This window comes from Toxotes jaculatrix, chromosome 13 (assembly GCF_017976425.1).
Source record: "Toxotes jaculatrix isolate fToxJac2 chromosome 13, fToxJac2.pri, whole genome shotgun sequence".
NCBI lineage: Eukaryota > Metazoa > Chordata > Actinopteri > Toxotidae > Toxotes > Toxotes jaculatrix.
The window spans coordinates 17,362,696-17,385,645 of record NC_054406.1 but is presented as its reverse complement, the minus strand read 5'-3'; the positions used below and the strand labels follow the sequence as shown (position 1 = coordinate 17,385,645).

The following is a 22,950-nucleotide window of genomic DNA, read 5'->3' as shown; positions in this document are numbered from 1 at the left end:
GTTTCCCCCAGCGAAATGAGTTTAATTTCACAATAATTTAATTCACGAGAGCATGTCCCATTACAGCCTGACTCAGGGAGGATGGTTTAATAACAGACATCACCATCACTGTTCTCATCCCCCAGATACACAGCAAACAGTTCTACAATTTAATACTAAATGATCATCTGCAACAATATCATCAGGGACTAATCTGATCAAATGTTTCCATGGGGCCTAATCTGAGTTTAATTGGAAGCGTGGTTGACTTCAGCAAAAGATTTTTTAAATGTATAAATAAATGTTCAACATATCTCAATTAGTTAGAATACGAGGATTAAATGTTCGTCATGAGTCAGTTATGGAGTCGTGTGACGATCTGAAAGGACTGAAAGTGACTTTAACTCTGCCATACACAGACACACATGCTCACGCTGTCCACACACATGCCTGAAATGTTCCTTCCTGTTAGGTAACAGAGGGGTTTGCACCCTCAGCACTGGGCACCTGTACATGTCCTTGTAGGGAGAGGCACACAGAAGGATACTAAGAAAAGTCGCTGACGTCAGAACAGCGGACATTTACCTCTCCCTCTCTCTCTCTCGCTCAAACACACACACACACACACACACTTCCTATCTCTCTCCCTGTCTCTCCATCTTTCCTCTCCTTCTGTTCCTCCTTGTGAGGAGGACAGTCTCTTTACCCGATGCCAACATTTCAATCGGGACCACTTAAGGAAATAAGCTGCTGCCATCCTCCTGATGCTCTTTGCTGCCATCGTCCCACACTGCAACCTTACCAGAGAGGGAAGTGGAGCTCTGCTCTGTGGGGATGTCCACCTTAAAGGAATGTAGCCGTGGGTCAATATCCGCCATTAAGTGATGAGAACATAAAAGCCAAAATCAGCAATGTTTATCCACAGTAAAACTTTGAGAACAGTTTGTGTTCAGTTACAGTAAGTGCCTCATATTACTTCTTGCGGTAGAAAGACAACTTGTAGTAGCTAAAATAGTACCAGTGTGGCATTTTCATGCACCTGCTCCCAAACAGGGCTTTGGCATTAAAGCAGGACACACATTAATGCTTTTAATGTGTTATGTGCATATTCCCAAACACATCCTGGAGCTTTCATGGCCGTTTGAGTTCGGGGACAATAGGACGTTTGCCTTTTTTATTTTTGTCTGAGACAAGCTTTCCCAAATGCAGACACAAGTTTTTCCATTGTATGTGATCATCAGCTTATTTGAAACCTACATACAGTCTGAGAGAGTGAGGAACAGCCAGTGGCATCTCTGTGGAACTGGATAAGTGATGCCATAGTCTTGACATTTTTAGGGGAGACTTACAGTTTATAAGTTATGGGTTCAAAGATTTGCCCAGTGAGGCACCAAAGAATAAAAGAGCATAGCTGGTATTCACCCATCTGAGACACACTATGAAAACAGAGGACATCAAACCTCCTGAGAAACTGTCAGCAGCATCCTCAAGCAAGAAAATGACCTACCTATCTGTTCCTGGAAAGTGGGTTGCTTTGGTCCCTCACTGACCCAGTTTCAAATTGTTACTGAGAATAATTAAAACCAGTACGGTTAAACATACTGTGCATCAGTAACACAAACCATCCAGTTATAGGACGGGAGTAGCCATGCATCTAGCTGGCCTCAGGGAAAATCTCATGTTCAAATCCGATATCAATTTTAGAGCCAAACAACACATTATGATTATTCACCTATTTTGTATTGATTTATGAGCCTTCATTGTCAACTTAGATAAATATTACTTTTCAGTCTTTCTTGTGCCTACAGTATATACAAGTAAACAAAACAAAAAGCAAGCAAGCAAGCAAACAAACAAACAAACAAACAAACAAAGGCAGTTGTAAAAACCAAAACAATGAACTGAAAGAATCTCAAATGCTCCGTAGAGCTGAAGGGACTGCAGACTCGGGTGATAATTCTCTGTAGGTTTGTCTGTGACTTTAAATCAAATTCACCCTAAAATCTTATTATTCATCAATCTTATGGCCATCAATTGATCAAAAATTAACTAATAAAGAATCATGAACAGGTAGTACTGGAAATGATAACATTCCTTAAGCTCAAATACTTTCTCAAAGTCACATTAGAAAATGCATTGTGCTCCTCTGCCAAGCCAAGACTGGGCCTACATTCTTCTTCAGTGGTTGTTGTATGTTTCTCCACATGGGCAAAACATCATTGACATTAATGCCACTGCTTGTGTCCCAACATCACGTTGTTAAGCAGTCAATAGTCCATCATGACTTACTGTCACTGTAGCCTTTGAGTTCAATTAAGTGTAACAGTACACTCATTTTAACTCACACAGGGCAACAAGGAGGATTGTTAAGATTGCACTACTTCCTATTACACTAGTCATTTTTCACTTGTTTCAAGAAAAATCCTATTCTGTGGCTCCCTATAAACTTACTGAGGGATTAGGATGAAAATGCTGCTCACCTACAGTAACATACAGTGTTACAGTGTAGAGATGGGAAAGGTGAACAGTTTCCCATGAGATTGGCTTTAAAACTGAGTTGCAGAGCCAAGGAGAAAAGGGTCAAATATTCATGAATGAGAGGAGAGCTGATGATGTCAGCAGCTTTTTGGCGATGCTTTCTTTTTTTTTTTTCTGGATGGCAGCATGCATGGGCGTGTGCACGTGAGAGTGTGAGTATATGTGACATTGCGGAGAGGCCACTATGCTAAGTTGAATGGGTTCAGTTTGGCATCAGGGGGACCTGAGTCAGGTAATGGGCTGAAACTCTTCTTATTGTCTCTATATCACACTCTTTTTCCACCTTTTCCTCCTCTTCACCTCTTTCTACAGTGTTTGGACTTAAAACCTCTGCAGAGCGCTAAGAGTCCCGTCCTTCTTTTTCCTTTTTTCACAGTCTTTACTCATTCTAGTCCACTCATTCTTTTCTTTTCTATCCAATTCCAGCTATAATTTCTCACCTCATTTCACCCGTGATTCTCCTTCATCTTCATTTGCATGACTCAACCATAAATATTCTTCTGCCAAACACGCACACAAACACACACAGTGTAATTAAACAGTTCCGGGGGCAGTTTGGAGGCTAGCAGTGAGAAGAAGCGAGGAAAAAGTGAGCGATTATGCCACTTCAAAGCAGCTCCAGACTTGTTCGTTCCCCTGCAGCGTCAGATGGATTAAGGCCACTCCAGGCCTGTTTGTACCCCATCAGCTCGCCTTCAGTACTTCACACAGCACGGAAAAGCTCTTTAGGCGTAATGTTTCCCGCAACACTCCAAACTCTCAACACCCAACGGAAAACAACCCATCAAGCACGATAAGTGGTCACTATAAACTCACACTGAGTGCTGCAAACTCATTATAATTAGCAATATTGGAGTAATATAGTGATTCATCACTCCAATTTGAGGTTAGTGTGTGAAATTGTTCTCTTTAATTGCTGCTTAAGCTATATTTTGAAATGAGTCAGCTCTTTTAAGGCCTTGTTCGCATGCCACTGTGATAATTAACACAAAGCTAGAAGCGAAAGACCCTCGTGCTCAGAGTGATGCTCAAGCTGAGTGCATGCTGACCATAACCAAGCAGCAAAAGCTTGATTTTCAACAGGTAACAGAAGCAGAGATGAAAAGGCTTATAGCATCGAACACAGTAGAAGAAATGCTGCCTGTCTTCTACAGGATAATCACCGTCTTTCACAAACATACTCAGCAAAATACAGCTAACGGGGAACAGACAAACATCATCAGACAGAAACTTTCATGAGATATCTGTGGTGGTGTCCAGTATTTCCCTGAACCAAACAGCCCCAGTAGTGATCCACCATGCCCCTGATCAAACCCTTGTTTTCAGGCAGCACACTTTATCTTGAAACATGTCGTACTTAAGTTGTGCAAGAACAGAAACAGAAACACAGCAGGTGCAGCATGGATGCCCTGGTTCAACACTTCAGCTACCTTATCAATCTTGGTAAACAACAGCATGTCACTGAGGCTCATTTCTCATTTCATTGCCAAACTGCTGAACAATAGCTTCAACATCTTCTGATACACATAAATGACCATATGTGAGACACTGGTAAAATCTAAGCACAGGCTGTGCTGGGTCCAAACCTTATGTTGGTCCTGTTGGGGCTCACAGTCACAGCGGTTGCCTTCTCCAAATGCAATTGCAATTTCACCCTAGCTCTGGAATCCAGATTGGCTGATGCGGTCAAAGCCAATACAGGTGCACCTGAAAGACAAGTAAATACAACAGTGCCTCAATAAGCAGCCATATAAAACAGCCTAAAATAGGGTAAGAAATGAAAAGAAATGCCAGGTATCATTACTTAAGTTAACAGTGGATCTCCTGAGATAAGTGTTTGAAAATAAAGAGGTCAGGTGGTAACCAGGCGAAGGTGTCGTGTTTAAGGAAACACTGATCTTGTAAAAGTTGGCTATTTTCTATAGGTTACATTATACTCACCGTCTTTAAGAATGGACTAAACTTCTCACAACCCCGCAAAGCTCTCTCTGAAGGCCGACTGCCCTTGTGCAGCCTCTTCCCTTGTAGAGAAAACAGAGTACATTGGAAAGCTTCATAATAATTGATATTTTGCTGGCTAGGACATACAATAGTTTAACATAACACACATTTGACATGACATGATTTAGAAGCCAGCACTTACCATTTGCATGTGAGGTGAATTTCAGCCACGTCAATTCCCATGAACTGTGACAACATGTCTCACCACTTCCTGTTCAGCATCCAGGACTCCGGGCTACCAAATATAAGTTGGCAACGTTTGCAAAATTAAACTTTAACAAATCAGTAGTAGGAAGGCAAACAAATCTTTATTATCAACAAATTCTGCAAAAGCAAGTGTTTGTTCTGTTAAAGAAAATATGCTGTTGTTATGTCCCATCTAGAGGAAGCACAGACACAATAGGAGAGTAAACTGTCTTCTCCAAGTTCCAGATTGTCACAGGAACCATTTACTGGTAGTTAACGACTATTGACTTTATAATGTGCTTTCCAGATATCTAGAAATAGGAGTTTCCTTCAGGGACGGCAAACACCAAAATAACAAATAAATGAACCTAGTTAGGGAAGCAAAATGAGGATAACCTGACCAAGAACTGAACAAAACCAAAAGACAATCACCTGCATCTTTAACAGGAGAAACGTAATTTAAAAGAATGACAACCCACACCTGACACGCGGCGAGGAAGCCGCACCATCTTGGATTATTATACGTGACGTCGTCCATCAGGAACCAATCGGCTGCTGCAGCTGGTGTAGTCCTCCAATCACCGCCTCGTCCTGGCGCACTTCTATTTGCATGTACGCACAAATTCTCACCGGACGCACATCATTCAGATTTTCAAGCCGGGGGGAAGAAAACACAATCACACAAATATACGCAAGCGAAAAGTACGATCGCCGCAAGTTAGTTTAACACTGTCCCAGTAGCGGATTCAACAGACCTTTCCACATGAACGGATGAACGAAGTAACGCAAAAGTAATGTAACGAGTAATGTAATCAGTTACTATCTAAAGGGAGTAAATAGGCAAAGTAATGCATCACTGGATGTGAGTCTCGATGTAGGTAACACACAGAGTGTTGAAAACATGGCCAGATGGATGAAGATTACCCAGAAGCTTTCTGTGATAATAGATATACAATTTCAGAAATACTTTGCAATTAGGTTTTTATAAACTTGCTAACTGATCACCACAACCACCCTATAAGTATAATGTATTGTCCTTTTTGGGGTGAGTTCATGCTGTATCTGATGTGTGTGTTTGTGTGGAGGTCAAACAATAATGTTCCTCACCTCTTCAGTTTATAAGGTATTCCGCTCATTCCCTAACACCCACATCAAATCTGCATACGCTTTCTTATCATCGGACCAAATGCATTAACCTCTAAAGGAAGTTCTCCAAAATATATAAATCTCTCAGCATCATGGCCCATGAAAATAACAGATGAGCCCAACAATAGGTGAAAAGGCAAAGTCATTTTTGTGTGCCGGAACTGTTGAATGCAGAGGTCACTGGAGGAGATTTTGCTCATCTGAACCTAAGTTGAGTGATAAAACTGTCAGAGGCAGAGCAAAGAGATATGACTGTTGTCGTCTAAAATCGTTCTCATAACCTTCAGCCAAAGACAATGAAGAGCAGAGAGGAGTGGGGACAGAGAGTGGCACTTCTGCCTCTTCTCATTGAAATGAAAGAGACATTAAGAGGCCCCTGTTAGGAATGTTAATCATGTATCGATCTGCGTAATCTATGGCCAGCTCCTGGGTCCTTATATGTGAGAGCAATATGCGTCATTCTTCCACACTGCAGGAAAAACAGTGGCCCTAATTTATCCTTAATAAGGTGCACATGTACTGTAGGACCCCTGCTTCCTCTTTATTGAATGGACAGTGTATATTGCTTATATATCCTTTTAATAGACCATATAAGACCCACATTTCCCAATTTGGACCTGCTATAAAATACTTATTTCATTTTATGGAGCCATAGGTCCTTCTATTCCAAATATGACCCCTGTATTATACTTATAGACCAAACAAAGGACTCTTTATGCTGGGTGCACCTTTGTTTTTTAATTTATCAACCATATACACAGGTCAATATAGGGTTGAAACATATACTCGAGACTCAAGACGATTTCACTGTTTTTTGATTTAATATGTTGGTCAAGGCCAGAGAGAGCGTGCTGAATAAAATGTGCTATAAAATGACTGAACGTGTGGACTATATTCTGCTGCAGGGCTTTGCTTTGGTGCTGTGCTATCATTTCACTTTAAAAAATAAAATGTTAAATGCAGATTCTTATGTAGTATCACCACACAACAAAGTCTGGTTGTACCACAGTTTCTTTAGTTAGCAGTTAGTACAAAAATTATTAAATCCTCTCCTAAATCGTTTTTTTTAATACCTGCAAGCCACTAGTTTTGTCTGCGATGTGAACCCCTGAATTCCTGTGTGATCATCGTTTTACCGCTCCCTCTGCCTAAAAGAACAAAATCTCAGCTCTGTGAACTAATCCAGTCAAGCCAAGCTGATTCCTTAGTAGAAATTAAGTCCATGTGGTTGGAGGACCTGCATGTCAGTTTCACTGAGGGGATATTCTTTATAGAGCTCATTCATCTTTTTTCTGTGACAAATATGAAATCATACAGTGCAAAATCCTTCACCAGATTTATCTGATCAGTGTCAGACTCCATCGACTTTATCCAGAGATAATGCTGGTAATGACTTTGGCCTTGTTAATTCACTTGCTCTGGTCCTGTCCATTGTTATGTACTTTCCGGTCTAATATATTCTTGTCATTGTCAGAAATTAAAAATAAACAATGCAGTAACTTTACTGTTGAGAATTCTACAGAGAATTCTATGTCAAGTGAACTGAGCTTCATGTGTGAAACTGGTGAAGTGTCCTTTTAAATGACTGAGCTATCACAGGAATTCTTCCAGAGACCTCCAGTTCCTCTTAAAGCATCCTCCACTTTCACTTGGTTCCATAACCATAACTGACTGAAAGCATTTCTTATCAGTTCATGTTGAATATTTGCTTGAGCTTTACATTGTAAATTCATCAACCTTCATCAACTGAGTCAGGTAAGGCTATAAATAACTGATATAACTAAACATTACAACCATCACATGAACTTCTAGGTTTTCAACTAATGATTATTTTTTTACTATCAATTAATCTGTTGATTATTTTTTCAAGTAAAAAATACAGTGGGTGACATCTTCAAATTTCTGAACCAACAATCCAAACCACAAAGATCTTTAATTTATTGTTCTATAAAACAGAGAAAAAGCAGCAAATGAGGAACAGAGGAAACTAGATCCAGTGAATGTTTTTCAGGATAGGTTATCATTTTATCCTATTTGTCAAACTGTCTGTCAAACAATTAATCAATTAATCGGCTAATCATATGAGCACTATTAACATCACTTAAGTATATCTAAAAACTGTTTCATTTCAGGTTTGCCCAATAATTCTTTAAGCAACCTGGTAAGGATAGCTGCAGGTATGTGTGTGTGTGTATGTGTATGTGTGTATGTGTGTGTGTGGGAGTGAGTGTGGGGGGGGGAGAGAGAGAGAGAGAGAGAGAGAGAGAGAGAGAGAGAGAGCTATTAACTGTGGCTGCACGTTGCACTCTGCAGCACTTGCGCACTCCTTTTACGCTCCGCTCACCTCTGCACGTAGTAAAAGCCTCTCCACGCCGCCGCTCCGTCACCAGCAGCCGGACTGAAAGTCTGAGGGCCGCCGCTGGGGCTCCACCGGCACCGAGGCACCGAACACGGTATCGAACACCACCACCACCACCACAACCAACCCCCCTCCTCTGGCTGTTGTTGCGCTTCTGCTGCAACGTCCAAGTTCAGGTGAGCCCAGTCTCCGGTACAACAAGTTCCCTCTCCAGCACCGACCGGGATGCTCGCTCCCTCCCGTTAATGGGATGTTATAGATGGGCCGCGCAGGATGTGAAGCCTCGCTAGAACAAGCAGGAGGATGGCAAAACCAGACTTGTCTGCGGCGGTGCTGCTGCTCCTGCTGGGCTTCCTCTCGGTGTCCTCCGTTAATGCCGGTGAGTTTGACCACAGGTTGATGAGGGATTGTCACGAGTAAACAAGGGATGCTGATGCACTCGCTGATCAAACACATGCAGCTGTGTAGTATTAGTGTGTTTGGACCACAGTTGTCTAATGTGATGCATGTAGTACATGGCAGAGTAGCAGGTCCCGTTGGAAAAGCACCTAACACGACACATTGTTATGGATGTGTTTGCATGTGCTTGGATGTGCGTGTTTTTGCGTGCATCAGCATCAACTCTGTAGAAACAATAAGCTTTGTAATGCCAAAAATGGCTGACACAATTTAGTCTCCTATACTGTATCAAGACTGAGGCTAATATTCTGCTTTAGAAAGCAAGTTTTTCTCCCTAGCTGGGAACATCTTTCTATGAGTAAATGTGATTTTGACAAACAAGAAAAAGGAAGATCCTCTTTGTTGCACTGTGTAATTTTTTTTTTGGGGGGGGGGTGGGGGGGTGGTACAGCTGATTAAGTGCATGGTAGAAGGTCAGAAAATTTCTCAGCAACAATTTGCCAGCTTTCTTCTGGTACACTGAATATCTTTTGGTTTTGGATTGTTGGTCGGACAAAACAAGAAATTTTAAGATTCCACCTTGGCCTCTGGAAAATTGTGGTGGGTGTTTTTTCACTATTTACTGTCATTTTTTTGTATCAGTTAGCTGAGAAGATGATTGATGGATTAACCAGTAATGAAAATAATCGTTAGCTGCAGCCCTAAAGTGTGTGGCCCTGCCTTAAATCTTATTCTGTAGTGCCCATCAGTATCCTGAAATAGTATGACATGAGCTCAAATTAAAAAAAAAAAAAGTGTTATTCCTATTCAAAGCCCGACACGCAGCGTAGCATCTATCATCATATATCATGCTTGGGTTGGGTGTATACCTCATCTATCTTTCATGATATTGCATATTTTTAACCTGCAGCAGCTTATATTCCCGAAGGACATTCATCTCAGATGCAAGATCTTACATTGTTACTTTGCATGCGGTTGATAAGCTGAGAGATGACAGATAGTCCTTTGAAAAGCCCAAATCTTGGTGATAAGATCATGTGGGGTTTATCTCAGCCTCCAGAGATTTGATATTTGGCTTCCTGAGGCTGGAGATGAATGTAGTTTTAAGAGGGAGTTTTGTGTTTCTGCAGCCAGCTTTTGGCATTTTTGGCAGCAAACAGCTAAAGAATGGATGGGAATCCCTCATTGCTATTGTTTCTCTCTCTCTCTCTCTCTCTCTGTGTGTGTGTGAGTTCTGGAACATAAACCTACGGTAGCCCTGAGGGTCTAAACACAACAATATTTCAGCAAACACACGACATTTCAGAAAATGTTGCTGTGTTTCCTGAAATGTTGTTGTGTTTTGGCCCTCTGAGCCACCATAATAAACAGTGGGGAAACAGCTAGTCAAACAGGGAGTCATCGCTGTGTATCACACACGTACTTGAACAAACACCACACATCTACTCTGCATCAACAAACACACACAGAGCCTCTGGGAGTCACTGAGAGAGTTTGTCACTCACCACAAAATTAATTTCATCAAAACTATGTAACACAACACAGTTTTCTCTGCTGTGTCCTGATGATTGTGTTCACATTGAGCAGGCAAGGAGAGAACAGAGAGAAAAAGAGAGTACGATCTTCATCCTGTAATACCATTATTTGACTCTCTGAACAAGTCTCAGACTGGAGGTTCAATATTTGCAGAGGTGTGAGACGGATGTGACAATCTAATTTGCTATAAGTGACAGACTGCAGTTTCTGCTGGTAATCTGGTGAGTAAACAGAGAAAAAGAAAGAGCACTGTACTGTAATTGGATCACACAGAAACACACTTTTAAATGGAGTGGGGAAGGTTACAGCTGAGATGAGAGTCTACAGAGGAGCAGAATTAAAGCAACACTCGGTAACTTTTGAAAGACGAAGTAACACAATTTTCCTCTCACAGATAAAAAGCAAGTAAGAAATGAAGTGTGGCCTTGCTCAGCTCAACACTCAGGCATTTACAAAGAAAGACTGTATCGTGGAATCACATGCAGATTGTAAATTTTACTGCACAGGAAGCTCCTGGAGGAATAATAGTTGTGGTAGTGGAGAAACTAATTTGAATAAACTGAAATTCATATAGGTGCTTATCCATTGGGAACAGAATAGCGCAGAATAGTAAATATGTGTTTCAATCCTAATCCTCTGTGTGTGTGTGTGTGTTTTGGCAAGGTCTTCTATGATCAGAGTCAGGTCTGTATTTCCCGTGAGCCTGACTTGTAAAAGCAACGTCAGAGTCAGACCTTGACATTGTACTAGAATACACACACGCCTGCTCGCATACACACACATTCACACACACACACATCCTACCAATGAGGTTTTTCTCCACTCTCTGCTCCCTTTACAGCAGGGAAGAAACTTAAGCAAGACTGTAATTCAATCCATCAGAGTTAATCTCCAAACAAACAAATACATTGCATCCGGGGATGTGAGTTCTTTAGGCCAAACATTAACATCAATTGGCAGAGGAGGACAGAGGAAATACATCCTCATGAGTCACACTTTAATGAGATGTGCTCCGGAGAAAGAAGAGAGAAAAAGGTAAAGATGGGAAAATGCCTGTGAGTGTGGGAGAGAGAAACACGGAGATGAAGACAGATGAGAAAGAGCGTCTTTTCAAGGGAAACACCAAGAGACCTGTGTGTGGTTAATTAGACCTGGTATTAACGAAAGCAGGGAGATTAATTTGTGGAAGGGCAGGAGAAGATCTTAGGGAAGCTGGCGTGAGAGAGCAAGAGAAAACAGAGTTCAAAGAGAGAGAGTGATGGAGAGGGCGAGACACGTGTTCAGGTCTACGCAGTAGCATCTATTGTGTGTATTACAAGGCATAAAGACAAAATATTCATGACCTGTCTCTTCTGATTTGTCCATGGCCCATGCTGCGTGTGTGCGTGTGTCAGACACGCTGCTGTCAGCTCCGCTCAATGTGACCATCAGAGAGCTTGAGGTCAACTCCGCCGTGGTCACGTGGGAGATCTTGGAGGGGGACCCTGTCATTGGATTCGCCATCACCCAACAGGTACTTCTGTGTGTGTGTGTGTTGGGTCCTTCACGTGAGCGTATGCAGAGAGAAAGTGATGACGCAGTTAGGACGTAGTTCAGATCAGAGGTTCTCAAACTGTGAGGAGTTAGATTTGAGGCAAAGAAAGAGGTGAAAAAGACAGATGCATGATTGAATCTAAAAACAAGTGGAATTTAGTTGTTGTGGTGTGGCTTGCTGATTGGTCCACATACCCACATGGTGAAAAGCGGCGTGGCGCTCATCTTATGGAGGCAGCTGTGGTACTTTAAAACCCTTTGCGCTTGATTGCTGTTATTCAAAATCTCACTCTTTTTTTGGAGTCATTACTCAGTCCAATCTTAACACAGTGATGTGATGTACATATTTTTAGATTCAGTGTGACTTGCCGTTTCTGAGAATATCATTACTTTTTATATCCATCGAATAAATGCCCATAAATCTGCTTAGAAATCATAGAGACAAAAACACTGCTTATCTCCTGAACGTGCCTGAGAATCATCACATTTCACACACAGCTTTCTTCAGTATAAAAGTGATCCAGTCATAGCCCGTACATCCATGGATACATTGAAAACAGGAACTGTAAGTAATAGTATAGTGAATCTGACAGACTTTTAATGGTGCCACGTTGCCAAAATGTAAACAAATATAAAAAACATATATAAAAACAACAGGACTCATGCAGTAACCCACAGCAACAGCACGGCAACTCACTGAATCCATTGAGATATTATATTTTCCAGTTACATACTCCAAAAAAAAACATTATGGGAAATGTAACTCCAAAACTTGGAGCATGATTATCATCGAAACACACTCACTGATCATTTTTCTAGGAACCCCTGTATACCTGTATGTTGCTGCAGTTATACAATCAGCCAATCATGTTGCAGCAGTGCCACAGAAATAATAGAAAACCTGTGCGATGTGGTGGAACAGGAGATTGGCAGCTTGAATGTGCAGCTGACAAATCTGCAGAAATGATGTGATGCCATCACGTTGACATGGAGCAGAATCTCGAAGTTTCCAACATCATGTGGAATCAATGAGAGCAAAGGGAGGAACTACCCAGTATTAATGTGGTGTTCCTAATAAAGTGATCGGAGAGTGTAGACGTAAGACAAAGGCAGTTGTGTGCATTTTTGTTTGAGGGAGGGCCCACGGTGTCAGACTTGGAAAACCACTTATGCAAATGAACAAAAAGTGTTGATAGGTCAAAGTTTTGCAGCCAAATAGTTGTAAATGCACTTTAAGATGTTGATCAAATGTAAATGTTGTCAACGTGCAATTTTAAAAGGTTAAGAAATTCCCTCCTTTAATTGCCTGGTAAATAAAAGTGCCCCTAAGGAGATTTACTCTTGATCTAGCAGGAACCAATTGACCTGAGCAAGCAGTCCTAGCTGGATAATAATGTACATTTCACGCAGGGCGTACATGGCCAGAGAAGCACTCTGTTTCTTTAAGCTTAATTACATTGCCGGAAAAAACCCCATGAGGCTTTACTTCAGCTTTTTCCCTGACCGTTAACCAAGAGAGGCATGTACATATTTGCACCATATCAGACCTAACCAGAGGGCAGCTTGCTGAATTTTCACTCAAGGGATCATCAGTAAAATCTGACTTTGCCACAAGAAATCTGCATTTGATAAAGCATGCATCCACTACATTTCTGCTAACAAGGTCTTTTGTTTTGCCTTTAGGGAGCAAAGTAAAGCCGAACCTCTGACTTTGGTTAATGTGATACAGGGTTTTAATTGCAGATATTGTTATTGGTACTTTGTGCTTTTATGTCAACAGTTTCATGTCAAAGAATTTACAAATAGTAAGTGGTTTCCCCACAATTTTGTTCTTGGCACTTTGGAAAAACATCAGAATCTTGCTAAATCAAAACCCACTGTAATCTGTGGTTTATAAATATCACTGGCCTGATGCATCGGTTTAATCCTGACCTGTGAGTTCTCTGCTGAGGTGGTGCCAAAATAAAAAGAGTTTCCCTGCAGGGATCAATAAAGTATCACATTACTCTGAGCTTCCTGGCCCTGATTTCTCCTCTTCTGCTCTTCTATTTCCCCACTTGCCTGCAGAAGAAGGATGTCCGCATGCTGAGGTTCATCCAGGAGGTGAACACCACCACGCGCTCTTGTGCACTGTGGGACCTGGATGAAGACACAGAGTACATCGTTCACGTCCAGAGCATTAGCATGGGAGGCAGCAGCCCCCCCAGTCAGCCCGTTCTCTTCAGAACGCCCAAAGAGTCGGAGAAGATGGCGTCTAAGAGTCCAGGTGAGGGAGGATAACACATATTTAGCTCTCTTTTTCTTTTTAAGTTTACTTGAGAATCTGGTAATATATCAGTGTTTACTTTTATTACAAACACAAGGTGTAAACTTATTTATTTTACTTACTTGAAGGAACACTGGAGCATAATTAGCTGCTCATTTGTCCCCATTTCTCTCTTCGCTTACTGTTGCTGGAAGCCTTTTCTGAACTGTCAAACTACAAACTGCTGTGATCAAGTTATGCATTACTTTTCAAACATTCAGAGATTATACAATGAAAATCAACATCAAAAGCCGATAAAGATGAACGTTAAGCATAAGCAATGAGTCTTTACTCCTGCCACAAACACACACACACACACACATATAGGTAGATTGTTAAAATTCAATATATGCAAGAGCACAGAAATGTAAGTATTAAAGCACACAGAAACCAAAGCACTCATGCATGAACACAGGAGCATTCACACAGAGAAAACAAACACTCTGCTTCTGTGTTTCCTTTTGCTGACAGACACACACACACACACACACACACACACACACACACACACACACACACACACACACACACACACACACACACACACACACACACACACACAAACCCACATGCTCATACAGATCCATGCATTCAGAGATTTTAATAGCAGCTTTTAACCAGAAACAATAACACAGCAGAGGACTAATGTTCTGTTTTTTGCTTCATCTGGATAAAGAAAAAAGTCTGTCAACCTTTCAATACAATAAAAATAAGTTCAACACAAATAAAACACATAAATTGCCGTCTTTGTACGAACCCATCCCCACCTTCCCTACGATGTATTGTTCTCATTCTCAAATGCAGAGGCTGCTGTTATCTGGAGCGGCTTGCAGTACTTCCAATTTTATCACGTCCGACCCAGTTACAGCGCCAAGAGAGCAGCTGCTTCAGAGGGACACAGCAAACGCTAAACGCTCATCAGCAGCAAGTTGATAAGAGAGGAAAGAGGGGACATTAGGGAGCAGTGTATTCCTTAGAAACACTCCTGTGTGGGAGCTTGTTGTGGTCCCTGTGAGGGGGAGGGGGGCGGGGGGGTGTTCAAGCTTGAAATGCACTGTAAGATTGTACATCTGAACTCGTCACTTTGTCTCTTCTGCAGTATTAAAGCAACAGTCCAGGCAAATTTTCAATTTTCACTTTCTTCGTCTTACAAATTAAATGTCAGTAGAGAAATAGTTACAGCACCGGACACAGGGCTTGATTGACAGGTGCAAAAATGTCATGGTGATTAGAATTTAGTACCAAGATGGAGACACTTGATTCATAAAAACTCTTGAAAAAGGTAAGATCGTGAAAAAAAACGCGATAATATAGCACACTTGTGGAAGACATCTTCAATTCTTTTAAGAAAAAAAAATTAATTATATGACTCAGTATTAGACAGAGCTATTTGTTACCGTGGTTATATTTTGCAGTGTTTGTGAGGTCATGTGACTGAAGGTGTTTACTGGGACAATTTGTCTTGATGTTGAGGTGCTCACTCATTTTGTTTGCTTCGACTTTGATGGAAGTTCCTGGTGTGCAAATTGCGTGTGTGTGTGTGTGTAGGTGTGTGTGTGTGTGTGTAGGTGTGTGTGTGTGTAGGTGTGTGTGTGTGTAGGTGAGTGTATGTGTTGGTGGAAGCATTCATTAGCTGTCCTGATTAAATCTCTCAGCCATTACTGCTTTCCTCCCCTTCTAAGCGGGTATTAATCAGCCTGACACCATTTAGTATCTGCAGGCGCAAAGCAACACAACCTGTCTGTGTCTCTGTCCGTTTGTCTGTTCCTCTTTCCTCCTGTCTGCCTATCTCTGCATCTTATAAGCAAAAACTGCAAAAAATGACAAAAGTCCTGAATGTGCTGAAGTTTTCATAATGTAGTGAAATATTTGGTGGCTAATGTCGAGGTATAAGGTTTTATGTCAGTTATTACATTATACAGGGAGCTGCAAAATCTGCAGTTTTGTAAATCAACCCTCAACAGCAGTAAAATATTACAGAGCCTCCGTACTGTCGGAACTGTTTCAACCTTTAATTTATCACTGACAGTTTGCTGAGCACCATGCAGCAACAGCCTGCTTCACAAACACACAGCTATACACATTCACATACAGTGTGGACAAGAATAGACAAGGATCTAATAAGTTAATTGCAACCTGATTAAAGCGGCTTTGATTATTGCAGTTGCCATGTACAGTAAACACTATAACAGGGTTATTTGACTTTTATTAAGGCATAATTTGTAACCTGATTTACAGAGCTGCTTTATACAGCAGTTGTTTGAATTGCTCTCCTGTATGAATACAGCTTAGTGTATTTTATTTCAATATTATGATTCTGCACACATGGCTCAAAGATCACAAGGTGCACTGACAGCAAAGTAGTGCATTTGACAAAAGCGCAGTATGGCAAGGGGTGTGTACCTCCACCTAATACTAAGATGCCCCATAAACCCATCATGCACCAAATGATAAAATAACACAACTTTGGTTGTTGAAGAAGTCAGATTAATGCAAATCATGTAAAGGATTTAATCAATAACCTAAATCTACATATATGACTAAGAGTAATATGATGTATTAGGCTGCATCAGTTTATTAATTTTAAAAGATAAATATTTCCTAGTTCCAGCTTCTCCAGTGCGATCTATTTTATGTCAGTGTAAATGGAATATCATTCGGTTATAAACTATTGGTGTGGCAAAACAGCACATTTACAAGTGTCACCTTGGATCCTGGGAAACTGTGAGGGACTTTTTTTTTACAACTTATTTATAAGATGGCTACATGTCCTCCTATCTCTATACACACTTTCCAAGGTAGCTGGTCTGCTGAAAAGCCTAACCTCAGGAAGTTTTTACATCATACTCAATCCAAGTCAGAGCCAGAGTTCTGCCTTCACAACAGAGACATGTAATCTGCTATTACCAACTTATTAGACTATAACCTCCCCTCTGTCAAGCTTGAGGCCTCAGCTTCAATGCAGAGGGATCACCATGGCAACAGGAGACCTGAGAGCAAGTTAGACCAGAAAAGTACCATTGGCCCTGACTCATCCAGACACTAAGATCAAAACTGTGTCCTGAAGAGGCTGGACTTAGGGAACAATCAGCCCTTCTACCATAGTTCACACCAACATGTAACTGATAATACATGTACGCAAATGACGCCAAGCTGTGTCTATGAAGTCAGATGAAACACCTCAGAAAAACATTATCTAATCATATAGTTTCTTCAGATGGCATCACTTTGGCCTCCAGTTCTACTGTAAGGAACCTTGGAGTCATTTATGACCAGGACATATCTTTTGCCTCACACATAAAACAAGTCCCTTGAACTGCTTTCTTCCACTTGTACAGTATTGTGAATATTTGAAATATCCTTTCTCAAAAGGATGCTGAAAAACTAATCCATACATTTGTTACCAGTAGACTGAACTATTGTAATTCATTATTATCAGGGTGTCTCATTAACTGGATGCCTCCTGCTGATCCAGAACGCTGCAGCGTGAGTACAGACAGGAACTAGAATAAAAGATCACATTTCTCCCATGTCTTCTCTGAATTGGCTCCCTGTAAAATCCAGAATAGAATTCAAAATCCTTCCCGTTTCTTACAAAGCCCTTAATGACCAAGCTGCATCAGATTTTAAAGATCTCATTGTTCCCTATTATCCCAATAGAACATTCTGCTCTCAAAATGCAGGCTTACTTGTGGGTCTTAGAGTTTCCAAGAGTAGAGTGGGAGGCAGACTCCTCTCCTGTGGAACCAGCTCCCTGTTCGGGTTTGGGAACCAGACACCGTCTCTATATTCAAGATGAGGCTTAAAACTTTCCTCTTTGATAAAGCTTATAGTTAGGGCTGGATCAGGTGAGCCATGAACCAGCCCTTAATTATGCAGCTACAGGCCAAAGCTGCTGGGGGAGCTCCCATGATGCTCTGATCACTTCCTCTTCTTCCTCTCTCTCCACATGCATGTATATCACACTACTCTATGTCATTAACTTTGCATCTTCTCTTTCCTGTAGCTTGTTCTTTTCCTCTCTGTCCTCATTCTGCAGGTATCTCTCAATCAACCCTTTAGATCAGTGTGTGGCTCTGAGAATATTCAAATATTCATTTCACCTCAAATGCAGCACTGTCCAATCAGTGACAGTGATGTCTTTATTCTGTTTTTTCAAGCCTTTAGATGTTACACAGTCCTAAGCCAGGGAAAGCATCCCTGGCTGGAAGAGGGGGACAGTTTGACCAGGGGAAATGAGGTTAACATGAGGCCTGCTGTTGGCTACAGAGAGTGAGAGGTTGTAGTGGACTGTGTTCAAACCTTTAACCCTGGGATCGGTGTTATGCTGCAGCTGCCAGCATCTTGTCAGTAAGAGAAACACGGTGAGTGACAGTGGGCAGGGATCCATCTCTCTCTGTCTCTGTGGACCTCTGCTCTCACTTAGCTTTAATTACACTGACCAGAGTGCAGAATTTACACCAGGCTGCCTCTCCGCTCTCCTTTTGCCTTGTGTGATTTTTTTTTTTATCTTCCCTTGCAGACTTTTGGAGAGATGGCAATTTCACATTTGCTCTCTGGAACAATGAATCGCAGTGTCCTCAGTGGCAGTTTGTTGACTGTGTCTGTGTGTGTGTGTTCTCTCTCTCCAGACGAGGTGACAATGGAGGAGTTTGGTCATGCCGCCCAGCTGAGGGCCGGAGAACTCATCATCATTGTAGTGGTGCTCATCATGTGGGCAGGTAATACTCTTCTTCAGCGTCACACATTTATCACTGTAGATCTTATAGGAATCCACTTTCTTTGGAGCAAATAAGCTCTCTGACTGGCGTCCTGTTGAGAGACGCACAAAGTGGCGGGGGTGTCATCTCTCTGTGATGACTATTATGTGCCCTGCAGTGCTTTTCAAATGATGTAACACAACACATCAATAGAAAGCAACTATGGAAATGGAAAAGAAACTGTACTGGGGGGCAAGAAGCTATTATAGTAACTTGTCAAACAGAAATGTGTCTTAGTAAAAGAAAGAAAAGAAATTTGAAGTCAGATTGATTGTTTTTTTTCCACTGGAGATGTATTTTAATATTATTTCAAGGTCTGAGGCTGAACTCTACCCTTAAGTGGACCACATTCGGAAAATAGTCATGTTTAACTTTGCTTTCTCTGAATGAAATACAGTGAAAGAAAGTGCTGACTTCCTGCACACTGTCAGCAAAGAGCGTGTTTTTTTAGAAATCCACTAACATTCCCTGATGGGAATGTTATTAGTTTTGCAGGTGTTTGTTCATAAACCAAAGTAGTGGACAAATTAAAATTTGGACCTGGTGATGACAGTAAGTGAAAGGTTATGTGATCACCACAGTTCATCCTGGGGGAGGAACATGGATGTCTGTACTAAATTAAATCCATCCGTTGGATAATTCAGTCTCCACCAAAGTCATAGACTGACATCATCATCTCTACAGCTGCTCTACTAGCAGCGCTAAAATGAATCTAAAGCCAGCTAAGTTATGTATTGATCCTCCAAGAGTTACCTTCTTACTCTAGTCACTTAAGTTTGTATTGACCTGACATTGATTAAATGTAATAAATTAGAGTAACCTGGAAAAGAGTAGGCTGTCAGTAAAGTCAGTTAAAAAGCCTGGTTTACTCCCAAAAACTTCAGAAACATAATGAGAGCATAATGATGTCAACAAAAAAACATGACATCAGTCACCTTTTTCTAACTACTGGAATAATTTAGATAGAAACTGCTGCTCAGTCAGAGAAGGAGAATGTAGCTTTCTGTTTAAACCATTACATAAAAGTCTATTTTTCACTTTTGGAAACAGTGTTAATGGGATTTATAGTTATCCACACTTCACATAACCAGGATGTGGACAATTTCAAGGTCACTTTTTCATCATCTCGTACAGCACACAGTCCTTCCATCTGTACAATAGTGTTTCAAACTGCAAGAATATGGATGCTTGTTATTTAAGCCTTCCAGTAACTGACTCTGTGTTGCAGACATCCTTTTGTGCTTCTCAGCACTGTTTTACAGATGAACACAGCTATAAATATTCCTTCCTAACCCAATTCACCAAGTGTAATGAGATACAAATATGGCCCAAATACTGTATATGGAATATACAGTAACAGCAAGAGGCCCAGCTCTCCTTCACCATTTGAGAGAGAGAGGGAGATTCAAAGGGAGCTGGAGAGGGAGGAGTGAGGGAGAAGAGTGAAAAACTGAGCATTCGGGTTTCGAGAAAAGCTGAAAAATAACTGAAAGTGAAGGAGGCGAATTGTGTTTTTCAGCTTTTAATTGGGCCTGTGGGGCATGCTGGGGGGATATCACAGTGAGATATCCCATCTCACCCGTTGGTGTTGCACCTATCAGATGAGCAGGGGCTGACATAAGCAGAAGCCAAGACTGAAGCCTGATCGGGCCAGATTCAACCCTCCACAGCCATGAATTATTCTCTTTTTCCTTTTTTGTTCTTGTTCTTTCGATCTCTCTTCGCATTTATCTCCCCTCTCTGCAATATTTTTAATCTTTTTGACTGAAGGCAGGCTTCACATGGCTATCTAAACATCAAGTTCATATCTACATCTGCACATTTCACAGTGTTCATGTCTCTCTCTCTCCGCTGAAATCTATCTGCTTTGACAGTTGCCTGAAGAGATAAATAACTAGTACATATCACCACCTCCTCCTTCTGTTATTGAAGGAATTGTCTTGGTGTGTATTAACATGTGAAGGTGTACGGGCCTAGAGAGAGTCCAGAAATGATAACAGTAAAGTCAGGAAAATAAAAAAAACAAATGCATGTTACAGAGGGTTGTCTTGGAGCTTTACGCTCAGGTCAGTTTAATATAATTTCAAAATGCTTTTGCAAAGTTGACAGCAAATATCCAAAAAAGTTTGTGATGCAAAAAAAATTGGCAAAACAATTTCCACTCAGTGTCCACTTACTTCCATTTTATGGAGCTTTTGCTCATACCACATAGTCAGAAATTTGCTCAGTTGTCAAATCATGAATCTATGGCAGCTCAGAGGTGCCATTATTCTCAGCACTGTTTTCTCATCCATGTTATAAGTTAAGATTGTCAGCCTCTTGATCTTTGACACAAAAGGTAACATTACAGTCTCCTGGAGCTTTCAGCCATATCAGCAGGGTTACACTAAAATTAATAATATAACATATAAGAAAATACATTAAAAAATCTAATAAAATGCCTACAGGACGAAGAAGAAGCTTCCAACTGTCTGTAACTGTCTTATATTACTGATCTGCGTACTTGTTTTCTTGCTGAGGGTTAGATATTGATACCACTCTCATATGGTAAAACTGAAGCTAGAGATAGCGGGTGGTTATCCTAGTTTAGCATAAAGACTGGAGACAGGGGCAAACAGTTAGCCTGGCTCTGCTTAAAGGTAAAATAATACTTCTACTAGCACTTTTAAAGACAACCATCTGTTTTCCCGTTGCCTTATTTTTATCTTCAGCAGATCCAGGGTAGCTGTTTATCCCAGTTTCCGGTCTTTATACTAAGTTAAGCAAACTGCCTGTTTGCTGTTGTTGCTCATTTAGGGGACAGATACAGGCACAAGCGTGGTATTGATTCTCAGATCTCGTTCTCTGGGAAAAAAAGCAAGCAAGTGTATTTCCCAAAATGTCTAACTATTCCTTCAGTTTAGTTCAAAATTGAATTATTTGGATTGGCCAGAGTAAAAATGCAAGAATATATGTCTGGAATCACGAGAATCTAATAAAACTAAACTAACCCAAATGTGACTTAACATGCAAAAGTATTTACCCCACTGAAATGTCCCGACGCTGACCTCTGACCTTACCATGGAAGAGAGCAAAATAAACCAAAAGAAAATGAAGCTGTAATGACTTGAACAAAATAATTACCATGTCTGTTTCTGTCTTAGGGGTGATCGCCCTGTTTTGTCGTCAGTATGACATCATTAAAGACAATGAGCCCAACAACAACAAGGACAAAGCCAAGAACTCCTCAGAGTGCAGTACTCCTGAGCACCCACAGGGGGGGCTACTGCGCAGCAACGTCTAAGACCAGCCCTGCATCGCCTTCTGCAATAACCAACTCCTTGAACCTCAGGACAGGTGAGGAGCAGGAAATCTTTACTGATTGTCTCATATCTCAAGACATCATACAAATACTTTATTTTATTCTATTTTTATTTCTATGCTTTTTGTTTTTCTTCCATGTTGTCATGATGCCTCTGCAACAACCTATCTGATCTCATAGCCATATATTTAGACAGCTCACCCAGTTTTTTTAGGATCTTAAACTGGTTTCAGTTGTGTGTGACATTTTTTCCAATTGATCATTTGCTATCACGGGTCAGACTTAAGAGGACTCAATAGCATGACTCAGAGACATGAGTAAAAGTTCAAAACAGCTTACCTTTAGGCAGAAGCAGGGAACGGCAAATGGTAGGCAAAGTCAGAGCGTGGGCAGTGGTCTGTAACAGGCAGATTAACCAGGCAAAAAGGCAAAAGGAACAGGCAAAATGAAAAAAAACAGGCCTATAGTCAAAAACAGGCAAGACTGGCTGGAAAGCTACAGCGTGGAAAGCACAATAGACAATGTAGCAGGGAATGAATGGAAATGGGCCAGCATAAGCACTAAGAGCTGATTAGGGAATTGGAAACAGGTTAGTAGATGGGTGAGGAAGAGTAAGGTGGTGGGAATGCTGGAGGTTACTGCAGGGCAGGAGGGCATGGCAGGGTCTGAAATTATAGAAGAGTTAGTAATATGGAAAAAAGCAGGGAGAGAATGAATGAATGAATGAATGCATGAACGAACTGTGACAATTTGTTAAACTTGTTCCCTGGACTGTGACCATAGTCCAGTCAAAGCTTAGCAACCATAGCTAGGTCCTGAAGGTCTGTGAAGCTTTGGATTTCTCAACATGCTTAACTGTTGCATGGGGTTAAGTTTTAATTGTCATTTAAACCAAAAAGCACATGCA

General features: G+C 41.1%; 1 protein-coding gene across 1 annotated transcript; it reads left to right on the top strand.

Moving 5' to 3' along the window:
• The first annotated feature begins 8,512 nt into the window (after positions 1-8,512).
• On the top strand, positions 8,513-22,025 carry fndc5b (fibronectin type III domain containing 5b). The gene is made up of 5 exons (XM_041053672.1): positions 8,513-8,588; positions 11,539-11,657; positions 13,745-13,943; positions 18,614-18,703; positions 21,886-22,025. Exons 1-5 carry the CDS (start codon positions 8,513-8,515, stop codon positions 22,023-22,025), a joined length of 624 nt encoding a protein of 207 aa, XP_040909606.1.
• The last annotated feature ends 925 nt before the right edge of the window (positions 22,026-22,950 follow it).

What these genes read in the sequence shown, in the direction of transcription:
- fndc5b (XM_041053672.1), top strand. Translation starts at nt 8,513, where the DNA reads ATGGCAAAACCAGACTTGTCTGCGGCGGTGCTGCTGCTCCTGCTGGGC. An exon ending in GGTGTCCTCCGTTAATGCCG is followed by an intron (nt 8,589 to 11,538) that starts GTGAGTTTGACC and finishes TGCGTGTGTCAG; the next exon opens with ACACGCTGCTGTCAGCTCCG. An exon ending in GATGGCGTCTAAGAGTCCAG is followed by an intron (nt 13,944 to 18,613) that starts GTGAGGGAGGAT and finishes CTCTCTCTCCAG; the next exon opens with ACGAGGTGACAATGGAGGAG.